The sequence below is a fragment of the Phyllopteryx taeniolatus genome, chromosome 21 (assembly GCF_024500385.1).
Source record: "Phyllopteryx taeniolatus isolate TA_2022b chromosome 21, UOR_Ptae_1.2, whole genome shotgun sequence".
NCBI lineage: Eukaryota > Metazoa > Chordata > Actinopteri > Syngnathiformes > Syngnathidae > Phyllopteryx > Phyllopteryx taeniolatus.
The window spans coordinates 7,574,860-7,598,336 of record NC_084522.1 but is presented as its reverse complement, the minus strand read 5'-3'; the positions used below and the strand labels follow the sequence as shown (position 1 = coordinate 7,598,336).

The window sequence follows — 23,477 nt, the reverse complement described above, 5'->3', positions numbered from 1 at the left end:
GAATTCACTGTATTTGGTTTTTAAGAGTTACTCTTTTATATTAACTTATTGTATTTATTTTTGCAAAAGCGTGATAATTTGATAATGTAATTTAGATTGAGTTAAATCAAATTCAATTGAGGTTAGTTATTTTGTATGGTTAACTATTCTAAAATTAACTAATTATTCACAGCTATTTCATTATATTATGCAAATAATAAATAATACTTACATAATAATACATAGAAGAATGCACTGAACCAATTTCGTTCAAATTGAAATCATTTTGAAGCTTTTGAGGTTTTCAAAATCCAGTTTCATATTTTCAAGGTTAATTAATATATTTTATTTACTACGTGTTTACCATTTTATAATGTAATGTAGAATGTTACAATTTCATTTTAGATTCAATTGAATAAAATTGTTTAAGTTATTTCAACTAATCAAATAAAATGAAATTTAAAATAAAAAAAATCAAATAAAAACAAAAATCCAAATGAAATGCCCTGCTATTGGCTGATGACCTGTGCAGGGTGTGTGCTGCCTCTCACCCAAAGTCAGCAAGGATCGGCTCTAGCTCACCCGCAACTATGAGTGTAAGTATAGAAAATGGGTGATAAAAGAAAATACAATCATGTAAAATTGCTTACTATATAGATTTGCTGTCCGTTATATCCGACATAAATGACAGGCAGCTCCAATAGCATAAGAGTTTGTCTCAACACAGTCCTGCATCTGTCTTTTCAGGTGTCTATCAGGCTGGACGGCGAGAACAAGGCAGTGGAGTACAACGCCGTCGGGCTGACCAAGGACGCCGTCCGAGCCGTGTTCAAAAACTCCGAAGTGGACAACCTGTTCGACCGCAACTGGCACAAGATAGCGCTGAGCGTGGAGGCCAAGACTGTGTCTCTCTACCTGGACTGTAAACACATCCAGACGCTGCCCATTGGCGACAGGGAGGACATCGACATCCGAGGGAAGACGGTCATCGGGAAGAGATTGTATGACAGCGTGCCCATTGATGTGAGCGTCTTTGCAAAGTGTCATCGATCTTTACAGTCCACGGCGTCGCTCATGTGTCTGTTTACCGCACAGTTTGACCTCCAGAGGATGGTTATTTACTGCGACTCCAAACACGCCGAGCTGGAAACCTGCTGCGATTTACCCAATGGGCCTGTGAGTACACGTCAATGGAATTTCATGTGGATTGCAAGTTAGTTTTGGCTTTTTTTTTTTTTTTTTTTGACACATTGGTTAGTGTGGGTTCTGGTGAAATACTGCAATATCTAATAATATCATGACACGCAATTCCCCCATACAACCACAACTCATATTTTCTAACCAAGGTTGTTGAACTTAAATGCTGATCTCTGGATGACCTTTTTGCACGCCCCCACAGAATTTTTGCAAGCTGCAGCTTAGACTGGCTGGCAGCCAATCGCAGTGCACATATGGACAAGCGACCATTCACATTCATATACTCACTTATGGGCAATTTGGAGTTTGGAGATGTTTTTATCATAATATTAAATCATATACAAGCTATCCCAAAAGTCACTATACACATCTGTATTTCCTTATTAATTCGCACAGATGTGAGGCCATTAGCATTTGACTGCTTAATCTTTTGCAGTTTTTGTGAACATACTGTATGCAGTAATTCCCTTGCCCATGTTCTCGCCAACTGACATTGCAAAGTTTTTCTGTCCCCGACCGTCGTTCGGCACCAGTTTGACAAGCTTTACGGATGTCACAGTGCTTCAACGCATAGAACAATTTACGTTTTTCATGGCAAGTTTCCCGAAACAGAATCTTTTCTTGACTTCAGGTTGATGAGTATCATAATCTTCAACTTGAAGCCTTGCAAGTCGCGGTACGGGTAATGTAATCATTCTCCGAGGTGTCCGCTGAATCGAGCTTTTGTTGGTGCTGAGTTTCAGTTCAGACCTCTGGATAGGTTTTCCCTGGTTTTGCACGGACGCCTTCTCTACGGAGTTCAGTGTTTTCATCAGTGGTGGTAGTAGCAGGCGTTATGCTGCGTTATTTGTCAAAAACAGATTGATTGAGGATCCATCAGCATGGGAATGATATGCTTACAAAAACTGCAAAGATGAAGCTGGCAAGTGCTGATGTCTTATATCTGTTCTAATGAAAGGACATTTGAAAAAAAAGGTGTATAGTGACTTTTGTCAAACTTTATACTGTATATTCTTTCAACATTTTTTGGTGGTCAGCACGTCTGCCTTACAGTTGAGAGGTTTTTGGTCTGAATCACTTGGAGTTTGCAAGTTCTTCACGTGCTTGCGTGGGTTTTCTCTGGGTATGCCGGCTTCCTCCCTCATTCCCACTCACTCAGTCAGCTGGGATAGACTTCAACTCACCCCGCAACCCTAATGAGCACAAATGGTATCGAAGACGGATGGATAAATAATAATATTGTGTGATGTGAAGAATATATTGTCCTTACTGTACATGTGTATCATTCTAGTGCCCTAAGAAGGTAGTTACTGAGGCTCCTCCAATCGCGATCCCCACTCCGACACCCACCACAGTGGAGCAGCAAAGGGGACCCCAAGCCAACTGCTCCTGTCCTGGTGGAGACAAGGTGAATGACTTTTTGTTCTCTTCCTCCTCCTGACCTGTATTCCCACATTGTTTTTTTTCTTTAACGGCTTGTCATTCCTCGCAGGGAGAGGCTGGTGCACCCGGCCGTGCAGGTCTCAGGGGTGAAAAGGTCTTCTACCGCTAGCTCTTAGCTGCACTTTGTTAGACAATGACACACGTTTACGGTATCGTTTTACTTGTGTGGGTTACTTTTACAGGGCGATGCCGGCCCTCGAGGTGCCACCGGTCTGTCGGGCCTCAAAGGAGAAAAAGGAGAAAGTGTATGGAAAAACACAATTAAACGGAGAACTATTGGACTTATAATAGCAAACACAAGTCATTTCAGACCGCATGCTTGCCTTCTGTAGTCTCTTCTGGCTTTCTGCCAGCCTCGATAATAATTAATCCCTGTTGATTAATTATTTGCAGGGCAAAGTCATCTCTGTTAGAGTTGATAGAGGTGAGAAGGTAAGTAAACCTGTCGCTGATGCTCTGCGTGGGCCTTATTAACCACTCTATTTGCATATGAGCGTGCATACTCGTTAACTGCATGAATTGCTAAACTTCTACTAAACAGATGGATCAATATGCGCGTTGCAAAAAGTCAAAGAAAAAGCAAAAGGCAGACTTGGCGACGTTGCAGACTGAAGTCTGCTTACTTCACATGAGCATTAAAAAAAAAAAAAAAGCCAAAGAAAAAGCTAAAAATTAAAGAGTTACTATGGAGTCACGGGATTCTTATTGTTTACATTTTTTATTTATTTATTCACAAAAAAAACAAAGAAAAAGCAAAAACGCTGAGTCTTGTTTTAAATATGAGTCTGCTTAACTAATGTAAGTGTCGTAAAAAGTCAAAGAAAAAGCAAAACACATGCACTTGGGGACATTGGAGCCTTATTGATTTGAATATGAGTCTTGTTGCTTTATGTAAGAGTAACAAAAAGCCAAAGAACAAGCAAAACAACCGCCACTGTGTTGGCTTTATATTTTGTAAAATTCCCTGCTAAATTCTCCTGAGATTATATATATTATTTTCACTTAATTCCTTTTAATGACAGAAAATGAAATGAAAATGAATTTTCAATTATTTCTTGCCACTGTAAGAAATCCCCTTTTACGCCCCAGCATCCCTGTTCATTTATGCATGAATTCTTCTTCTTTTTTTAGTTTCCTGCCATAGCTGGGTGCAATTTGTTGCTTAAATCGCAAAAAATTGTGACAAAAACCAGCGCTGCACTGCTGTTTTAAAAAAACAACAACTGCAAATTCATGTCGTTGAGTTGCATGGGGTGAAAGTCAATTCATCCCACTTTCACTGCCTCTAATTGCACCTTCCAGTGACTCACTCACAAGGGCAATTCCCCTGTGAAGCAATGTTGTTTTAAGTAATGTCTCCTGTCAGCGGAGACGGTCTTCATCCTAATGTCTGGGAGGAAAGAAATGACGTGTGTTCAAATTCCGTATGTACGTCCCTGATAGAACGACAGCAGAACCATGACATGTTCAATTGGTTTATTATAGATCAATCACAGGGAAATTTAAAAGACATTTATTTGAGTTTTTCTACTAAAATCTTGTACTTCTTGTTCCACGTGATCTGTTAAGTGCCGCGGACCATATCCCAAAGAACCTCTTGAAAGTACGACAAGACCTAACAGGGTTCAATATCCAATAAATCACCTCGGAACGAAGTTTAGACAAAAGGTACCGCGTTATTCCTCCAAAACGTCTTAGTGTCAGGTTCAAGTTCCTGCTGCGCCAGACGGTGAACAATCTTAAAGATTCGGTCTAAAGAGGGGCACACGCATTCAGGTTTTTTGTGAGAAATCCTACACCATGAGGAAAAAAAAATAAATCTGCAAGCTTTCTGCTCTTATAGTGTGTGGCGTATTCACGTTGACCAACACAGTACACCGCGCACACAACGATATATCCACCGGAAATCATAGTACCAAGACTGGTAGCATGGTACCACATGACATCCAGCATGCCGGAAAATACAAAGAAGAAGAAGAAAAAGTCGAAAAGTAGAAGAAGAAATACAAGATGCTAGGCTAACGGTAGCGTCTCAGGCAAAAACATTGCAGATGTAAAATCTTCTCCATGTCATTTTTATTGAGGTGAATGACTTGGGGGACTCATTATCAACACACTCAACACAAGTCGCTCTTCTTATTGGCTATTGTTCCCTTTTATGATCGTATATATTGAACAGGTTTAGTATTTACGGTTCTGGGTCACAACCATTTTTCCAAGCAGATCAGGGAGGATAATGAACTCTAAACGCACCCCACACTACAGGATAATATTAAGAATCATTCGATAGTCAGAATTTTGCAGACTTTGATCGCAAGAGATGGAAAATACTCAAATTTAGCCCGATTATCGGTATGTGTGTCCCCCACTTTTTTTGTCTGTCATTCCAGTTGACGTCACAATCATAGCGTCTGTGGATCGGTTGAACTTAGGGATGACCCCACATATATGGATTTACAATCGTAAATATCCAACAGGTTTAACATTTACGATTGTTGGCTTTGACCATTTACCGAGCAGATTGGTGAAGAAGAATACCTCTTAATACAACAATTGTGTGTCCTAATCAAATGATGGCCACTTTTGTCTGTGTGTGTCTAACTCTGTGTGTACAACATGAACCACCTAACCAACCAAGAGACAAAAACTTCTTTTGTGGCGCTAACAGGTTGTGACAACACGCCGTGCCGCCCTGCATGCTCAAGTGTGGCCCCTCGCGCCACGTAAATAACAAATACTTTGTTTTAACAGGGTGATAGAGGCAGCATAGGGCTGACAGGTGCCCCCGGAAAAAAAGGAGAGAAGGTCTGGCACTCCTGAACCTGGACTCTTAGCGGATTTGGTTTCTGAATCCAAACAGTCGCAACTGGTCCTGACTTTGTTCTTTTAATGATCTAACAGGGAGCCGGCAGTGTTCCCGGTATCGATGGTCTATCTGGAGACAAAGGCGACAAAGTAAATACTTGTGTGATTTTATTTTGAGAATGAAATGAAATCTGTACAGTTCTTTGTCATTGTTTTGACAGGGAGAGGCTGGGCGCACTGGGAATCCAGGACTTCCTGGTCTGGTTGGAGAAAAGGTGGGTGATTCGCTTCGACTATAAAATCCATTCACAGTGATTACAATATTGTAATACAGTAAACGCCTTCATATTTGCTGTATGGTGCTATGGAAACAATTCGAAGTGAGTCGAGGAACTTCATTTTCACAAAAATAGTCCTTTGGGGGGGGCGAGATGTCAATTTTTCACCGAAGCAAAAAAAAAAAAAACCCAGATTTTTTTTTTTTTTAAGCAACTAACTGTTTTAATCTGATGATGGATTGTATTGTTGTTTGTAATTGCCCTGGCGATCAGTCCCGAGTGTACCCTGCCTCTTGCACAAAGTCAGCGGGGATAGGCCCTCGCACACCCGTGACCCTAATGGGGGAACTATAAAAAATAAGAACTAAAAGAACTATTATAAAAATAGGTTGATGCTTAGGCATACTCTGCAGTTGTTTTTTAATATTATATGTATCTGTGTCAGTAATATTGAATCTAACATTGACAACTAATATATCCTAATGTTATGTTGCTGTACAATGTAGGGCATTCAAGGCGATGCAGGCTATGCAGGAAGACCGGGACCAAAAGGTGTCACTGTAAGTGTCTGCATACACTCAATGTTGAATTATGATAATGAGCTTTGTTTTTTTTCTAACTATATTGTAAACATTGCTTCACTCCTTCATAGGGTGACGAGGGAGAAAAAGGATCAACAGGACAAAGCGTGAGTGATTTGTAACGCGCTTCACTTTTACGGGAAAACTGAATATTCCTTCAAGATGAGTAATTAAAACATTTTAAATAACAACAACGATTTTCCAAATGAATTACAATGGCATTCAGTGAAGTGCATACCTCTGCCATGGTTTATCAATCCTGATTTGGACCACAGTGTGCATTTTGTTAAACTCTACAAAATGTCAGGAAAACTGTCAAATGATGATTTGCACATTATGTGGTCATGCCTGAGGACAACAGTGACCCTTCCTCTCAGTGAGAAGCGCAAACCGATGGACATAAAATTGCCCAAACAGATGTGACTTCTTTGATTCACTCTCCCCACTTCCCGTCTGGTTCTCATGTGGGGGCTTGTTTTGGCTCCAATGCACCTAATTCCCAAAACCCAAAACGCTTTGTTGCTGTCTAGAACTTCCTCAAACAACTGGAACACCTCAATGCCACATTGCATCCATCAACAGACAAGCAAACTGTCACGTTCCGCTTAATTTTGCTCAAAGTGCAATCTGGCAATTTCCTGGGGGCTTCAAAATTGGACAAGTACACGTGAAAGTGATGAAGAGACAAAATCACTTACCTGACCTCTATTCTCCTCTCTCTCTGCGGAACGACTGCTCTAGTGCTTCATTTGAATTTGAAAAGGCCATTTTACTTATGGAGCGAATGTCAACGCAACAGTATCAAACCAGTAGCCACAGATTTGATGATTGACATTTACAAAATCATCACACACAAGTATTTATAATAAGCAGTAATCTACAATCCCTATGTAAAATTAATACAGTACAGTTTTCCCCAGCAAATTTTTGTGCTTAGGCCAAAGCTTTGTCTAATATTAAAGTATTACTCTGGTGCCATCTTGAGGCCTCTTGGTGCCAAGAAAAAACTGTACTGTATGCTGTAATGTGTTGACAAGCGTCACGTAGCGCTTTGCTCCCATCTTGCGGCATTTTGGTGCCAAGGAACTATTTTGAAGTGAGTTGATCAGCTTCGTGTAGTGCTTTGCCACCACTTTGTGATATCCATAGGCAATTTAAAACCTTTGTAGGGAGGTGTCATTTACCTGTCTGATTTTCAGAGCTTGGTGCCTATCTTCCACGAGTAGAGAACACTATATTTGACAGTACACTCCCTTAAAACAACAATAAGCCCTTTGAAGGTAAAAACATTGAATCAAACTCATTAGGATGACAAAGGGAATTATTATTTGTCACATATTGAAAATCCCTGCCAATTTTGCTGAGACCCAATACTTAACCCTAAAGGCAATTTTAAAGAATATTTGTAATTTCCATCATAATCTAGAGCAGTGTTTCACAAACTTTCTGGAGCCAAGGCCCATATTTCACATTAAAAAAAAAAGAAAAAACAAAAAATCTTATGGCACACCACCAAATAAAACTGTCAATTACATACACTAAAATACTGAAGTCATTTCAAGTTAGTCACAAATTTACTTCCTCAGAGTGGAGCTGATTTGTTCTAGCCATGACTTATTCTGTTGAATGAATGGCCATGGCTATAAACACTAAGTTAATTGTACATACTACTATTCAATGGGATAGCATTTAACTGTTCTTCCTGTCATTAGAAATCGCTGGCTGAGATAGATGAACAAAGATACATTATTTGTAGCAAACATTTAAAAAAAAAAAAAAGTAATTTTCAGACCAAAAATTGGATAATTTAATTGAATATTCAGTTCATGGCATGAACTGGATATGAATAATTTTTGGCTCTTGTAACTTTTTATGAAAACAAATTTAAATTGCCACTTCATTTTAATAATTTCAGAGGGGTATAAGTTATTTTCATGGCAAATATTTGAAAGCTCCTCTCTTTTTAGGGAGAGCGCGGTTTGGACGGATTACCTGGAAAACCTGGCATTCATGGCAAAGATGTAAGTTGTCAACAAAGATGTGGAAAGTTTGTTTCTCGTTGCTATAATGCAGTAATAATCATAATATTTTTCTCTCAAATTGTTAAGGGCTTAAGGGGACAGGCTGGCTTGCCCGGGGCTAGTGGGGTAAAAGGTGATAAGGTAGAGTATGCCCCCCCCACTCCATCAATAAAAATGTTATCACACACATGTATAAATCATAAAGGTATAATCCATTTTCAAAAGCATGCGTGTAAATACTCCAGACATTCCTCTCTCTCTCTTTTTGTACCATCAAAAGTCAGCACGCCTGCAATTAGTGACTTTCTTCATCATATTGCGTCTCGCAACGCCCATGTGCATGCAGGCAGACACGCGCACACACACACACACACACACACACACACAAATTGCCCTTTACGACTGCAGTTATTGTTAACTACTCGTTATCATGTCACCTGAGGAAATTTAAGAATTGTTAGTTTTGATTTGTTCTTTTTTCTTGTGTGGGAACTGTGTCACAGGGGGAACAAGGAATTCCCGGATTACCTGGTGATGTGGTAAGTACCGCCCCTCCCCCCAAAAGACAACAAAAAAAACAGATGATAAACACATTTTCGATTTTTTTTTTTTTTGTGTGTGCCTTTAGCAGGGTTTGTCACCGTAATTGTCTTATTTTTTTCCCCTTCCCCAGTATCATAAAGAGGGCCTAAGGGGAGAAAAGGTGAGTTGCTAGTATAATATTACCTTAATAAACATGTTATTTGTACGCCTATGAAAGGCTTCGCAGGTTCTCTGTCAAATATGAACCTGGATACAAAAACAAGACCTAAAAATATGATGAATATTTTCAATTATGACATAATGTCCATCAAAGTTGATTAATTTCCACAAAAAATGCCCCATAATGACAAAATAAGTTTTCTATTTTTAACACAAAAAAACCCCAATAAATCTTTAAAAAAAAAAAATTACAAAATTTGCCTTTTCTTTTTGGTGCATTATCTATAGAATTTTAAGGTGTGTGTGTGGGGGTGTTTATTCCATTTTGGAATCCTGCTGTAACATAACAAAATGTGAACAAGGTGAAGTTGTTGTATTTTCATTCAAATGTGCAAATCAATGTTCATCCTTTGCATATTTTCAGGGAGAGATTGGCTTTCCGGGACCTCCAGGGGCTGATGGCCCACTCGGACCGCCTGTAAGGTTTTATTGCTTTTCTTTCTGCTGTTATGGGCGAATGTTCAGATGCATGCAGTGTGATGGCGTTCATCATGTCACCAATGTAACTATGTCTTCTGCTCCAAAGGGGCCTCCCGGGCAACAGGGAATACCAGGGGAGCCTGGGGAGTTTGGTCAAAGGGTAGGAATTGTGTTTTTATTGGCCAAGGTCCCACGTATTTCATTTTGTTTAGTTTTTTATTAATATTCATCAATTTTTTTTCAGCGAGAAAAAAAAAAATCTCACAATGTTCACTGTGAATCCCGAATCGGCACCGTCATCCAAATCTGCACCAAAATTGCATCCAAAATTGATAAATTCACCGACTGTTTCATTCTGAGGCCATGCCCCACAAGGGAAATAAGATAACTGCTAGCAAACAAACAAACAACCTTGAGAGCTCTGGCTGGATGATTTTTTTTCTCTCCTGAGATGTTCTCCAGCGAACCAACCATATGGCCCGTGTCTGCTGGCAGCGTTTAATCTCGTTGCTAAATGAATCGTAGCACAGTGAGACAATTTAGAAAGCTTCAACATTAATTCTTTGTGCTAATTAACGAGCAGTATGTTGCTTTTATGTAGCACCCACCCACCCGATGTTAGGTCCCAGTGGTTTTCTGCTAAAACACTGACAATAGTTACTTCCAAAATATGAACGAAGACAAGAGACTTCATCTAGTGATCCTGAATATGTGGTACGCTGGTTCCCTCTAGTGGTATGCAAAATAATTCCTGACTAATTACAGTTCAATTGTATTTAACTTTTTTTGTACATTTCTTTTTTTTTTTTTTTTTTATATTTAGATACAATTTGTATTTAAAATTTATTTGCAATACATTTTAACTGAATCTTTATTTAATTACAGCTTCTCCTCCTATATTTAAGCACACTGTTACAGTAGTTTACATCGATATAAAATATGCTTTTTGAAATAAGGTTTGTGATGAACAATTAGGCCTGCTACAATGCTGTATTTTAATCATGATGGTGGTACTTAATAAGTACTTTTTTTTTTTTAAACAGTATTGTAGACCACTGACAGTTGTTAACTTCACATATACGCAAATATGTTACAATCAACTGTTGTAGCTGCTAATGTGGTTTATAATCAAATGTACACTTTTACAGCAGAAACATATTTTTTCATCTTTACCTTTTTTTCCTCTTAATTTGTCTTCTAGGGAAAGAAAGGTGAAAGTGGATTGCCTGGTCTAGATGGACTCCCCGGACCGATCGTAAGAATGTGTTCATTTTTCATTAAGCAATGAGCAAGAACACTGAAAATGTATTACATATTTTAACAGTGTGGACTGCACAATAATTCAAAGTAGAATAAAAAAATGACTTGCTTCTCTCGGGGGCGGCGTTGAAAATGCAAATGAACTTTGCAGATTGTGCCAAAAAAATTGGTTTGCAGGCTTTCACTTGTAACTGTTATTCAGGCTGTAAATGTTTATTTTGCAGGGTCCGCAGGGTCCACCAGGACCGCCAGGCAACAATGGTAACACTGGACCACCTGTAAGTAAAATATAATCACATGTATTTATGTATTATTAATGAGACACATACCTGACTTGGTTGTTTAATAATTTCCCTCTTTCATAATAAAGGGCCTGCCAGGTGAAATTGGATTTTCCGGCAAACCTGGCGAGCCCGGAAAGCCTGTGAGTTGAACTTCAATTATTGAAATTAATTAAACCAACATGTCACTGAATGTCTTCCATCTATGAACTTCCAAAGGGCCTTCCTGGTAAAGATGGGCTGGATGGTCTTCCTGGAAATGATGGTGCTATGGTTAGTATCATTTAAAATCTTTTGCAAGGCAAGAAACCAAATTAAACTTATGCTTTGCTACCTGACACTAAAATTAGAAACCGTATTTGGTTGCAAACTAATGTAAAGAACCATATTTGGTAACCTACACTGAAGTCAGGAACCATAAAGTATTTTGTACATAACACTGAAATTAGAAGCCATATTTAAAAAAGAATAAACACAAAAATGAAACCGTATTTGCTAACACTGAAGGAAGAAAAGTTACAGTAAAGTAAGGAATCATATTTGGCACATTATACTCCATCCATCCATTTTCTACTGCTTATCCTAGGTCGGGTCGCGGGGGCAGTAGCTTTAGCAGGGACGTCCAGACTTTCCTCTCCCCAGCCACTTCATCCAGCTCTTCCGGGGGGATCCCGAGGCGTTCCCAGGCCAGCCGAAAGACGTAGTCTCTCAAGCGTGTCCTGGGTCATCCCCGGGGTCTCCTCCCGGTGGGACGTGCCCGGAACACCTCACCGGGGAGGCATCTGAATCAGATGCCCAAGCCACCTCATCTGGCTCCTCTCGATGTGGATGAGCAGCGGCTCTACTCTGAGATCCTCTCGGATGACCGTCAGCTGTGTGTGGAGGCGAGTCCGACTATAGCTAGTCGGAACTTCTCGACCTCACTCACCAGCTATGGCTCCTTCCCTGCCCGAGAGTTGACATTCCACGTCCCTAGCGCCAGCTTCTGTAGTCGGAGATCGGATCGCCAACCCAGCTCGCACTGCACCTGACCCCTATGGCCCCTCCCACAGATGGTGAGCCCATGGGAAGGGGGACACACGTTACCCTTTCGGGCTGTGCCCGGCCGGGCACCATGGGTGCAGGCCCGGCCGCCAGGTGCTCGCCTTCGAGCCCCACCTCCAGGGGCACCTTATACTGAAATAAGGAATCATATTTGGTAACAAATTGATGTAACAAACCATAATTGGTAACTTACACATAAGTAAGGAACCATATTTGGTACCCGACACCGAAATAAGGAACCATATTAGTAACTTATGTTGACATAAGGAACCGTATATGGTACCGTCTACTGAATTAGGGAACCATATTTGGTAACAGATATAATATATCATTATATTAAAGTCCTATTAGAACAAGTTAATATTTTTTTATTTAGTGTTAGATTACCTGCAAAGCACACCTGGCATACAGTATGTGAATCAAGTTTTTGGAAGTACTACCTAACATCCTACTAAAAGTATGATGTCTCTAAAGGGGCCCAGAGGAGAACGTGGAGCAGATGGTTTTCCTGGCAAGGCTGGACCAAAGGTACTGTGACGACTCTGCATCTCAATTGCAAACACAGCGAGTGGCTTTTTTTTTTATTTTTATTTTTTTTAAATGTACCGGTAAATCTCATATAGGGAGATGATGGGCCTCCAGGACCAAGAGGACCTCCGGGAGAGCGAGTGAGTGGACCGATGACTTTCTTTCAATAGTTTTTGTTTGTGGAGATCAGAAATTATTATTACTTTTTATTATTATTATAATTATTATATTTTTTTTTTACAGGGATTGGCTGGCCCTCCTGGTGTAGCTGGTGCTGATGGAACAAGAGGAGAGAGGGGAAGTCCTGTATGTATGAAAAACACATTTATTTGCATTTTCTTTGATGGAATATTTATTTGCTTCTAACACTTCATTTGTTATTCAATTAAACATTGGTGAAACTTCCCAGGTTTGAATTTATATTTTTGAAAGGATTTACTCTGTTTTATTTCATTTATTAGGGTGACAGGGGACAAGAGGGACCATTCGGGCCAAAAGGTGAAAAGGGTGACAAGGTAAAACACCAAAAAAAACAAAAAAATGTCATTGCTTAACCTTTCATCGGTTCATCAACGTCTAAATAATGTTTATCTTGCTGTCATTAAATTAAGAATATAATCATCTCCTGCTGTCTTTAGGGTGAAGTAGGAGCCAGGGGACTGCCCGGTGTGCCTGGAAATGTAAATTACATTAATAATAACACACAAAAATGTCTAAATAGTATTACTACTCCAGTATGTCACACATATTGGGAATATTTTTGCTTTACAGGTGGCAAGTGTCATTCCTGAGCCGGGTGAACCAGTAAGTTGACTCGCAACAAAACAATGTCAATGAAAAATATTAAACAAAGTCCTTAACATATATAAAATATATAACAAATTATGAAAATAATAATGAAACATTCATGTGGTAATCCTTATAACGCTTCCCTGATATGTTCATTTAAACTCACGCATATTGACTTTGTTGTAACTTGTAGGGAAAAACAGGAGAAAAAGGAGAAAAGGGGGACCAAGGACAAACTGGAGAAATGGTGGGATTTTTTTTTCAATATAAATGTTTATATTTCATAACTTTCTAAAAATAATACATTTGTCAGATTCCTTTAAATGGAGACAAACTACATGTGGCAATGTGCACAGAAATCCACTAGATGTCGGTAGAGATACAATAAGAATATTCTCAATCTGTACCGTACACAAGCAGGAGGGCTGAGATGCTTACCATTTAAAAATAATAATAATTTGTTTTAAGTTTCTCAACTTGTCTCATATTATAATATAATTTTTAGATATTAATGGTAATATATCATAGCTCATTAATATCTGTGTAAAAATAAATACGGTATCAACATAGAAAACATGTCGTACATAACCTTAAATGAATGCTTTACTCCTCCATCCTTCATTTTTCGTTTATGGACATTACATATATATAATTTTTTTTTACCATTTTAATTTTGATTTTTTTTAATGAAAAGAGCTTTATTGAAGTGGTGTCTTAAAAAAAGAGAAAAAACAGTCCAAAAAAATTAAGAAAAGAGAAACAACAAATGTGATCAAATGTGCTCTTGAATATGCTTCGTCTGAAGGGCCCGAGGGGATTACCTGGGGAGCAAGGCCTTAAGGGTCCACCTGGACTAGCGGTAAGACTGTGCTAGTAAAGACATAAGAGCAATAATTACATAGATCAATTAATCAATCAATCAATTGATCGTATTTGACTTGACCTTTCTTCTTTGTAGGGTCCAAAAGGAGACATAGGACTTCAAGGAGAGACAGGACGTGTTGGGGACCCAGTGAGTTTCATGGATTTAAAGTGATTCACCGTAAGAAGCCTAATAATCGTTGAGTGAGTAAATAGTATAGTAACCACTAATGTGTTTGCTCCAGGGGCCTCCTGGTGTAGCTGGTCCTCAAGGGCCTCGCGGGCTACCGGGCAACGTGGTACGTCTACATGTACAATTTGTGTGACTAAACACAAGTTCACAATGTCAGTTTTTTTTTTTTTTTTTTTTTTTTTTGATGACACAATGTTTTTTTTTTCGTTTTTTTTTTAAGGGCATACCAGGCATCACTGGGCCTCCTGGTCCAGCTGGAGAGAGAGGAGACAAGGTCCCCCAGTTTATTTTCACATGGTTTAATGATACGTTTATATGCGGGAAGAAAATAGACTCTAAATACAGTACAGTATTGTATAGGGTATTTAAATTGTATTTTTAAATTGGTAAAATGGTTATGTTGAAACATACCTTTTTAAAAAAAATAAGTTATATATTTAAAATTGCTATTTATATTTTCAAGCAGCCAAATGAGTTATTATTATTATTGTCGTAAATGTCGTAAAATAATGATAAATGCCTATACTTTGATAATTCTAATATTACAATAATAATAATAATAATAATAATAAAGTTATTGGCAATATAAATACAATAATTGTAAAATATTATAAATATTATATAATAAACACAGACGGTATTATAAATCAAGCAACTGAATTTTGCATGGTTTATTGCATTAACATTATTATTATTATTATTAGTAGTAGTAGTAGTAGTAGTAGTAGTATGTTGTTGTTGTTCGTGACATATTAAATACTATTTTGTTTTATTATTATTTGTATTTTATGACTATATTTTTTTGTTTACTGGTTAGAAATAATTGTAAGACATCATCATAATACTAAGACTACTATTACTAACAACAACAACAGTATATTATTAAGACAACATAGTACTAAGTGCTCTTGTTTTAATGTACCACCAACTTTATTTATTTATTTATTTTTTAGGGAGAGTCAGGCAAACCAGGGCAAGCAGGTCAACGAGGACCACCTGGAGAGCCTGGTTTGATTGGACCCCAAGGACCAACAGGGAAAGGAAAAGATGGACTAACTGTAAGGAACCCATTATAAAATGCACATATTACACCTTACAGTACCCACGACTCTCAACAGGATAAGCGGCATTGCAAATGGATGGATGGATTATTACAGTTTTTCTTTATAGTGTTAATTCAAGTGTTTGCAGTCATTACCCTTGAATGAAATGTGTTCTATTTGTATTAGTGTATGAAGTGACAGGAAATATTAAATGATCATTCAATCTGTATTGATTTGTAAATGTTTTAATAACAGCTTTTTACTCTCTTTAACTCTAGCAAAAAAAGTGTCTTTTCTTCCACACATATTGTGCTTGTAAACATGCACCGTGTGGCATACTTGTTGAACCACAGCACAACACAACACAACGAGACTGAGTCAGCACATATTGTGCTGCTGCCTAACGTGTTCCTTTTTTTTTCCCAGCTCAGAGCTGCTGACGAGGCGCGGGCCAACAGGAAGCACGCTTAGTTTTTCTTTTATTTCTTCTTTTTTTTTTACAACAGCCAGGTGTGGCCCCAAGGCCTCGCTGTTGCCATTTATGTCCATAAAGAATGAACTCGTACACACTTTCTAATGCCTAATGATTCAGCCTTAAGAGGTTTAAATGAGGTGTTTGTGTGTCTAAGATGTTTAATTGATGTACTTTGTGACATGACAGGGAGAACCAGGATCACGGGGAAATGAAGGACCCCCAGGACTGAAGGTAATGGGATTTTTCTTTGTGTGCTAATGTGAGAAAGAGGGAAAAAAATGGAGATACGGTACGAACAGTTAACTATCTTTAGCCTTGTACAGAAGTAGTTAAATTTGCCTCATACAAAAGTCCGCTGGCTTAATACTAACTCACAAAATGCCATAATGGGCTGACAAAACTAGCATCAATGTTGCGTTGTTATAACCCTTCAAATGACGGATATTTGAACACAGTGCAGCAACACATGTAGACCAACAATATAACTGTTCTCACAGGCATATATTATTTATCCCCTGTGAAGAACTGCGGATATTACTACAGTTGTGAAACTCTTCTTCGTGCATGTCTGTATCAAACTGCCCCCTGGTGGCAAATCAACTCGCACCACTGTAACAGTAAAATGAACAATTCATTGTTTTCCGAGACAGATTCTGATATTCAATGCACAAAACAGACCAAAACATTCATGATAAATTCTCATAATTTAGGATGAGGAATATGCAATTAGCTTGGTTTATGTCCCTCAGGGCCCCCCGGGGGCGAGAGGAGAGCCAGGCGTACCAGGGGACAGGGGCTCCCCAGGGGAAGGCAAAACCGGACCTCAGGTATGATCACCTGTACAGGCCACTTCCACCATACTGTGCTGTTTGCATTTAGAACATTTCTGCAATTACTGTTTTGGTCTTTTTACAGGGCCCTCCTGGAAATAATGGGAATCCTGGAACTCCTGTATGTTTATTTTTATGTATTCTATGTATATTTATTGTATTTTATTATTATGTAATTTTATTTATGCATTTCAAAAAATGTATGTACCTACTTACACGTAATTTTTATTTTTATTTATTTTCACTGATTTTCAGGGCTTGAGGGGTCTACCTGGCATTGCAGGTCCCGATGGCCCCCCAGGACATAATGTGAGTCCAAACACGGCACTGTCTTGTTTATACGAATACATACATTTGATAAAAAAATTTGGACTCCGTGGGGTTTAAAATATAGTATTGTACATGTAATCCACCACTAATTAGGGACTACCAGGAAGGCCGGGAGAGAAGGGATCACCTGGAGAGCCTGTATGTATGGATAGAATGACCTCTAAAGCATGTAACATTTTGTTTTTCTTTTAATACATGGTCCTAGATAACCACAATGTATCCCACTGGGCATCCTGCAAATGAGTTTGATACTTTATGGTCATCTTCTCTAGGGAAAAGCAGCAGACCTTTCTGACATAAAACTTAAGGTAAGCTCCGCTGCTTGTTTCGAGATAAAATAAATAGTTATGCCGAGATCATACAGTAGAAGCCTTTTTTTTGCATCTTTTAGGACATCTGCTCTGACTGCCCAGCGGGTCCGCCTGGGCCAGCTGGTCTCCCGGGACTGCCAGGTGACAAAGGACAACATGGATCTCCTGGGAAAGATGGTCAAGATGGCTACCAAGTAGGGCAAAGTCATTTGTATTCTGGATTGTCGTTAATATCACCTCTCCCCTAATGTAAAGTCAATCGAGTGTGTGTGTGTGTGTGTGTGTGTGTGTGTGTGTGTGTTTGTGGGCGCGGGCGTGGGTGTTTGTGTATTCATTACGCCTAAAACAAGGCATGAGGTCCAAGTTACTAATGTGTTCTCATCGATCAACGTACGCCCAAACACAGTCTGCATCATTAGTAGGGCCTCCTCCGGGGGCAGTAGTGAGCAATTAGGGCACACTTAGTCTTCCAAGACGAAGACTGATTGTCTGTTGTGTCATTACAGGGCGCACCAGGACTACCGGGACCTCAAGGACCACCCGGGGCTGACGGTGGAAAGGCAAGTTAGCACAGTAACGCTTTTCCTTGTTGCTGACACAGATGCTAATTAATATTTTTTGTTGGTTTGTTTGTTTGTTTTTTGCTTGTTCAATTAACAGCCCAAACTATAATTTTATGTTATGTTGAAGATATTACATCATCAGATTTTAAGAAAAAAAAAGAAGTTTTATTCTAAAGGGACCCTGGGAAAAAACATTCAGATTTTTTTTTTGAAATTATGTCTTTATTTTTCCAATTCACTGCCAGCCCTCCCAATTAACGTGTATATTTGACTTCTAAATCCGTCAATGGCAGTGAATGAGTTGCAACAGTCAATTTATTTCCGCTGTCAATGTTTTTTTTGTTTTTTTTCCCCCCCAGGTAACAACACATTGTAAAACACTGTATATTACATCAACAGCAAACTATATTGAAAATGGTACACTTTTCCCTATTGATTAGTATTTTGGGATTTTTATTTTCATTAAAAAAAAAAATCTTGTCATTGATACTCCACTTTAAAAAGTTTTACCATTTTCGGATAATTCCTGAAACTTAAATGCGACATATATGCATTTTTATATGCATTTCCTGTCTCATGCAAATAAGCCACTCCTCACTGAACCCCCTCTACTGTGAGGCCAATGCCAAGTAGGCCTTTCGTTAGCATGACGACGACGAGCGAAGCTAGGGGTTTGTGACAAGGCGACTGACCAAGACTTGCCCAGAGTGTGAAGAAAGTAGCGAGTGCACATGAAAACAGTGCAAGGAATGATTGTATTTTCACTCGTGGAAGCAGCACTTCTTCATCGCCCAACAAAGCTACCAAGTCATTTATTTGCAGAAAATTATTCATCCTCAAATTATAATATGAAGTTTATTAATTTACCCCCACAGGGACTTAAAGGTGAGCAAGGAACTTCTGGAATGCCAGGAGATAAAGGAGAAAAGGTAGAGAAACAAACATTGATTTCATCAATATTTGGCATATGTTATGTATTAATAATTTCTTCTTCATTTCATAGGGTCACCCTGGACCTCCAGGCCACCCCGGACCTGCTGGAATGATGGGCACAGCGGTGAATTGCTCTTTTACATTTTTACCCATAAAGCATGCTTCAAATAGTCTCCGAAACAGAGCATATTTACTTTATTTAAATAACATTGTGTTCGTGTTCAGGGTAATGATGGACAACCTGGTCCTCCTGGTCCCCAAGGACCCCCTGGAGAAAAGGTCAGGCCAGAAGTCTTGCACTTTCCCACTTATAAAAGCCACGTGTCATTAGTCTACAAACCTCCTCTCTATCATATGGGTCACACTTTAATAGTTGCGGTTTCTATTGCTCACTTTATCTTTTCAATGATTCTGTCTGTTTGTTTTTAACAGGGCAAAGAGGGTCTCAAAGGGATTCAGGGTCCTCCGGGTCTTCCTGGCTTGATCGTAAGAATAATTGTGCAGCATCCAAAGTACAACGTATATACGTTCAACTGCAGTGTGGTCATAATGCCCTTAATTGGATAAAAATATTGTAGTACTGCATAATCACAATACATTCCACTCACCTGCAGGGTCCACCTGGAAAAATCGGAAAAGACGGCATACAAGGTGAACAAGGAGAACCAGTAAGTAAAAAAAAAAAAAAAAAAAAAAAAAAGCCTCATTTTATTTCACCTGATGGATGCTGTGATGCTTACATTTGAGTTTTTTTTTTTTATTTTTTTATTTATTTATTTATTTTTTGATACAAGGGCAAACAAGGTGAACCCGGACCACTAGGAAATCCTGGGCTCCGGGGACTCCCAGTAAGTAGCCTCCATAAACTTAACAAATGTAAAAACCACTTAAGGCAGCTGCTGCCAGTTCACGACTGCATCTCTTCCTGCTCAGGGCTTCAAGGGCCACAGAGGAGAACATGGTTCTCCCGGGTCAAAGGTAAGCGAAGCGATCATGAGTGAGCTACACTGTATTTCACAGTGTATAAGTGAATTACAGTATATAACGGTAACAGTGTAGTTTCCAATTTAGATTTTCCTGTACTGTATAGAGTTTTACTGAGTCCCTAAACAGAACATTTGCAGTAAGGGACAGGAATTGTAACTGCCTCGCATACTCGTCACTTCCATTTGGTAAATAAATACAGCTCAGCCTCTGGCTGGTGGACATCATGGCTAATGAGATGCTTCTGACAGCATGACAAACACATTATATATGATGAAGCACCAAGTATCTTTCATTCCCTAAAAGAAGATATTGTCAACTCTTGGTGTCATACTTTCCTCATCAAAATTCCAATTTTATCCTTTTTTTTTTTCTTCTGGATGAAATACAACTTTTTTTCTCTGACTATTATTACTTCATTCTCATAAGCCTCCTGTGGACTAGTATTGAGAATTAGCACTTGTGCGAAAACACTTAAAGCAATGTGATGTCCAAATAAAATAAATATTTTTAATGCTCCTTTGAGGCTAATACTTAATTAATTATTAATAATAATTAATAAAAAATTGTGTCATTTTAGACCAATGAAGCCATTTCGTCCTCTAAAAACATGCATGTTAAAAACTACAATTTTGATAATAATTTCTGCAAACTAGGACAACTGCAAAAATGACCCATAAACTAGTTTATGGATAGATATAGCTAATATCTCAATCTCATTGTCAAATTACAACAAGATTGAACTCGGAAAGAAGTGCAATACATATCAAATTTATCAAGTTCATGCTCACATTCTCATGTATTTATTATTTACATCTTATGTCATATATAGCATACAAGTCCTTTAAGCTGTTATATCATGTGTCAAACAGGGAGAAGATGGAAAGCCTGGATTACCTGGAAGGGATGGCAAACCTGGCAAGGAGGTACAGTGTGTTTATTAACATTGTTTAATAAAGTAAGTATGTAACGCTCATGACTTGTCTGTTTTGTTCACGCATATATCAACTATAGAAGCATAGAGAAGGTGCTTTATTTCCTTACAACAAAAATAAAGTAGGACGCTTGAAAAGCCTACAATGAATGAATAAATCCTCTCACGCTGTATTGTAGACGCTGTATTGTAGACATAAATATTGCACCGTAGAAAGTCCTGGACTGTTAAAACTACATAAAACATTCTTCAGGGTGCAGCATTTCTTCCCTTCGTCTCCTGGAATTAAGCCCACCAATGACTAAAACAAGCTTGGAGCAGAGTGCCAGAATAACCTTTAATCATCGCTATATTTTACTGTGTAACAGTTTAAAATATTACACTGTAAGAGCTTTCTACATTGTGACAGTTTTGTCCTATTTACCGTCAAGAGGGAACAAACATTTACACTATCTGCATTCACGTGTAAAGGCCAGAGCACGTTTATTCTTCCATGTGTATACTGTATTTCTAAACTCTTGTTTCGTGATGGCAGGGTCCAAAGGGGCCTCCAGGACCAGAGGGACTTGTTGGACCAAGAGGAGAGACAGTGAGCATGAACGCACGACTCAGCACAGTGTCATGTCAAGAAGAAAGATTTATTGATATATGGAAATGAGTTCATCACTTCCTCTCTCTTTGTTTCTTTCCCTCTCAGGGAAAGCAGGGTGAACCGGGGCCGTCGGGCAAAGCAGGTCTCCCAGGAACTCCAGTGAGTTATCTGTCGCAACTTCACACTATGCCAGCTCTATTTAAAAAAAAAAAAAGGAAAAATATTCTGTAACAACAATATCAAGGTCTGCAAAGAGCCACACTGTCACGATAACAACTTTGACTGATGGTGATGTTATGTTGCTTGGCAATAAATAGAAGAAAAAACAGGAAAACACACGTTTGCCGAAAGGGAGCATGCCGAGGGCACGTGAAGTATTGCTTCATCTCGGAGATGAGTTGTCAGGTTTATTTTTTTAAGTTAGTTGCTAGAAAATGATTGCGATGGAACATCAGGGAAAATGATCCAGAAGGTTCACATATGATATAATTTAAAGGCCTTTATATAAACATATTTTACATGAATTAAAAGTAAATAAAATAGAAAAAATATTATTATTTTTTTTTATTTTTTTTTTTTTAAAAGACCCAGAATAAACACAAATGTTTGACTGGCTTTAGTGGGAATTGGTTGAGCAGTTTTAGTGATTGGTTATCAACTGTTGGCACCGTGGAACCCGCATTTTCTATTTTCACTAAGATGCGACTCACTTATAGAAGTTGGAAACAATAAAGAACATGTATTGTTCAAAAAATAGCCTTGGAAAACATTTGACTATCATGTTTTTAAACATAACTACTCGCGCTTAAATGTTTAAAGTGCATTTCAGAGCACCTTATTAAGAAATTGAGGATGAACAGACTGTAGCTGGATGTTTATATTACTATAAAAATATATATCTTGGCACTGCTCTCTTTTTATGAAAGTGCAACATCAATAGTTTGTTTTCTTTTTAGAAAATGATAGCTGCAGACAAAAACAATTGTAACAGTAGGAATAGTCGGAATTATTATGCTATAATTTGTTTGTAGTACCTGTCCACAACCCATGCAAAAGGGTGGTAACTAACTAACTAACTGAACATGATTTCTCATGTTCAAACTTGGCAGGGATAGCATGAAAGCAAACCTTCATGCTAGAATGGGGAAAATAACTTTAAATTATTTCCTTTGGCTTTAAAGTTGAATTCCCATTGTTCATTTTTACAATGTACCTCTTAAACTAAACCACCTCAATGTAGACAGATGACTCGCTCAGTGACTGTTGCTTACTTGCAGACACCTGTCTCTTCAAAGTGCCTCCCGAGTCCTCTTCAAGCTTGTGAAGCCTCTGCTCTCCGTGTAATTGAGTGATTTCACACTCAAATGATATCAGTGCACTTGTGTAAGGAGTGCAGGGTGATACAAGGACCAGGCCACAAACACTGGAGTGCGGATGGAGGGAGACTGCAGGTCCTCAGGCTGATAAATGGTTTCCTGGGAAGAGGTGGTGGGCGGGCAGATCGGATGGGAGCTACATCAGTCAGCAGAGGGAGCAGATAATCAGAAATGGCCTCGAGAAGAGAAGAAGGAAGGAAACTGAGAGGTTTAAATGAGGAGAAAGTGTAGTAGTGAAAAGGCAGGATAGTGTAATAACCCCAATTGTCAACACTTTTCTTCATTCAGTAAACGTTGAATGTTGCCACGTAAATCCAATGTTCTGTCATTTCTGCAAATACTGAATAATCCACGCTGGTCCTTGGCCCTTATAAATGTTTTAAATCCATTCTAGATAGTAAACCACACAGAAAAGATTGCTTTATGAGATTTTGATCCACGGTACTGCACCATGGTGATAAGAACGCTAAGCTAAATGTTAATCTCGCTGAATCCTCTCTAAGGAGCAGGGTTTTTGGAGTACACTTAAGTACGGGAAGCAGTATTTTGTGTGTGATGAACAGCCATGTCTTTGCCACTCAGGGGATGCGAGGGGAAAGAGGCGAGCCCGGAAGTCCAGGATTACCGGGCTTCAGTGGACCTAAAGGGCCTGCAGTAAGTGTTC

General features: G+C 38.8%; 1 protein-coding gene across 5 annotated transcripts in view; it reads left to right on the top strand.

Annotated features, from left to right (window-relative positions):
• Positions 1 to 23,477, top strand: part of col22a1 (collagen, type XXII, alpha 1) — a 39,759-nt gene that overhangs the window by 12,721 nt on the left and 3,561 nt on the right. For 2 of the 5 annotated variants that reach the window (XM_061759621.1, XM_061759620.1), the window contains exons 7-58: positions 727 to 1,002; positions 1,075 to 1,155; positions 2,468 to 2,584; positions 2,669 to 2,713; positions 2,802 to 2,864; positions 3,013 to 3,051; positions 5,371 to 5,424; positions 5,521 to 5,574; positions 5,646 to 5,699; positions 6,209 to 6,262; positions 6,355 to 6,390; positions 8,251 to 8,304; positions 8,392 to 8,445; positions 8,808 to 8,843; positions 8,978 to 9,007; positions 9,431 to 9,484; positions 9,593 to 9,646; positions 10,688 to 10,741; positions 10,971 to 11,024; positions 11,117 to 11,170; positions 11,247 to 11,300; positions 12,546 to 12,599; positions 12,695 to 12,739; positions 12,843 to 12,905; positions 13,061 to 13,114; positions 13,238 to 13,279; positions 13,371 to 13,403; positions 13,582 to 13,635; positions 14,194 to 14,247; positions 14,347 to 14,400; positions 14,495 to 14,548; positions 14,663 to 14,716; positions 15,396 to 15,500; positions 16,147 to 16,191; positions 16,710 to 16,787; positions 16,876 to 16,911; positions 17,046 to 17,099; positions 17,214 to 17,258; positions 17,393 to 17,428; positions 17,512 to 17,625; positions 17,938 to 17,991; positions 18,870 to 18,923; positions 18,998 to 19,051; positions 19,153 to 19,206; positions 19,360 to 19,413; positions 19,542 to 19,595; positions 19,722 to 19,775; positions 19,861 to 19,905; positions 20,784 to 20,837; positions 21,381 to 21,434; positions 21,543 to 21,596; positions 23,396 to 23,467. In XM_061759621.1, the coding sequence (XP_061615605.1) occupies positions 727 to 1,002; positions 1,075 to 1,155; positions 2,468 to 2,584; positions 2,669 to 2,713; positions 2,802 to 2,864; positions 3,013 to 3,051; positions 5,371 to 5,424; positions 5,521 to 5,574; positions 5,646 to 5,699; positions 6,209 to 6,262; positions 6,355 to 6,390; positions 8,251 to 8,304; positions 8,392 to 8,445; positions 8,808 to 8,843; positions 8,978 to 9,007; positions 9,431 to 9,484; positions 9,593 to 9,646; positions 10,688 to 10,741; positions 10,971 to 11,024; positions 11,117 to 11,170; positions 11,247 to 11,300; positions 12,546 to 12,599; positions 12,695 to 12,739; positions 12,843 to 12,905; positions 13,061 to 13,114; positions 13,238 to 13,279; positions 13,371 to 13,403; positions 13,582 to 13,635; positions 14,194 to 14,247; positions 14,347 to 14,400; positions 14,495 to 14,548; positions 14,663 to 14,716; positions 15,396 to 15,500; positions 16,147 to 16,191; positions 16,710 to 16,787; positions 16,876 to 16,911; positions 17,046 to 17,099; positions 17,214 to 17,258; positions 17,393 to 17,428; positions 17,512 to 17,625; positions 17,938 to 17,991; positions 18,870 to 18,923; positions 18,998 to 19,051; positions 19,153 to 19,206; positions 19,360 to 19,413; positions 19,542 to 19,595; positions 19,722 to 19,775; positions 19,861 to 19,905; positions 20,784 to 20,837; positions 21,381 to 21,434; positions 21,543 to 21,596; positions 23,396 to 23,467 (3,102 nt within the window). The remainder of the gene's footprint in view (positions 1 to 726; positions 1,003 to 1,074; positions 1,156 to 2,467; positions 2,585 to 2,668; positions 2,714 to 2,801; positions 2,865 to 3,012; positions 3,052 to 5,370; positions 5,425 to 5,520; positions 5,575 to 5,645; positions 5,700 to 6,208; positions 6,263 to 6,354; positions 6,391 to 8,250; positions 8,305 to 8,391; positions 8,446 to 8,807; positions 8,844 to 8,977; positions 9,008 to 9,430; positions 9,485 to 9,592; positions 9,647 to 10,687; positions 10,742 to 10,970; positions 11,025 to 11,116; positions 11,171 to 11,246; positions 11,301 to 12,545; positions 12,600 to 12,694; positions 12,740 to 12,842; positions 12,906 to 13,060; positions 13,115 to 13,237; positions 13,280 to 13,370; positions 13,404 to 13,581; positions 13,636 to 14,193; positions 14,248 to 14,346; positions 14,401 to 14,494; positions 14,549 to 14,662; positions 14,717 to 15,395; positions 15,501 to 16,146; positions 16,192 to 16,709; positions 16,788 to 16,875; positions 16,912 to 17,045; positions 17,100 to 17,213; positions 17,259 to 17,392; positions 17,429 to 17,511; positions 17,626 to 17,937; positions 17,992 to 18,869; positions 18,924 to 18,997; positions 19,052 to 19,152; positions 19,207 to 19,359; positions 19,414 to 19,541; positions 19,596 to 19,721; positions 19,776 to 19,860; positions 19,906 to 20,783; positions 20,838 to 21,380; positions 21,435 to 21,542; positions 21,597 to 23,395; positions 23,468 to 23,477) is intronic. The other 3 variants (XM_061759622.1, XM_061759623.1, XM_061759624.1) reach the window with 3 other exon arrangements.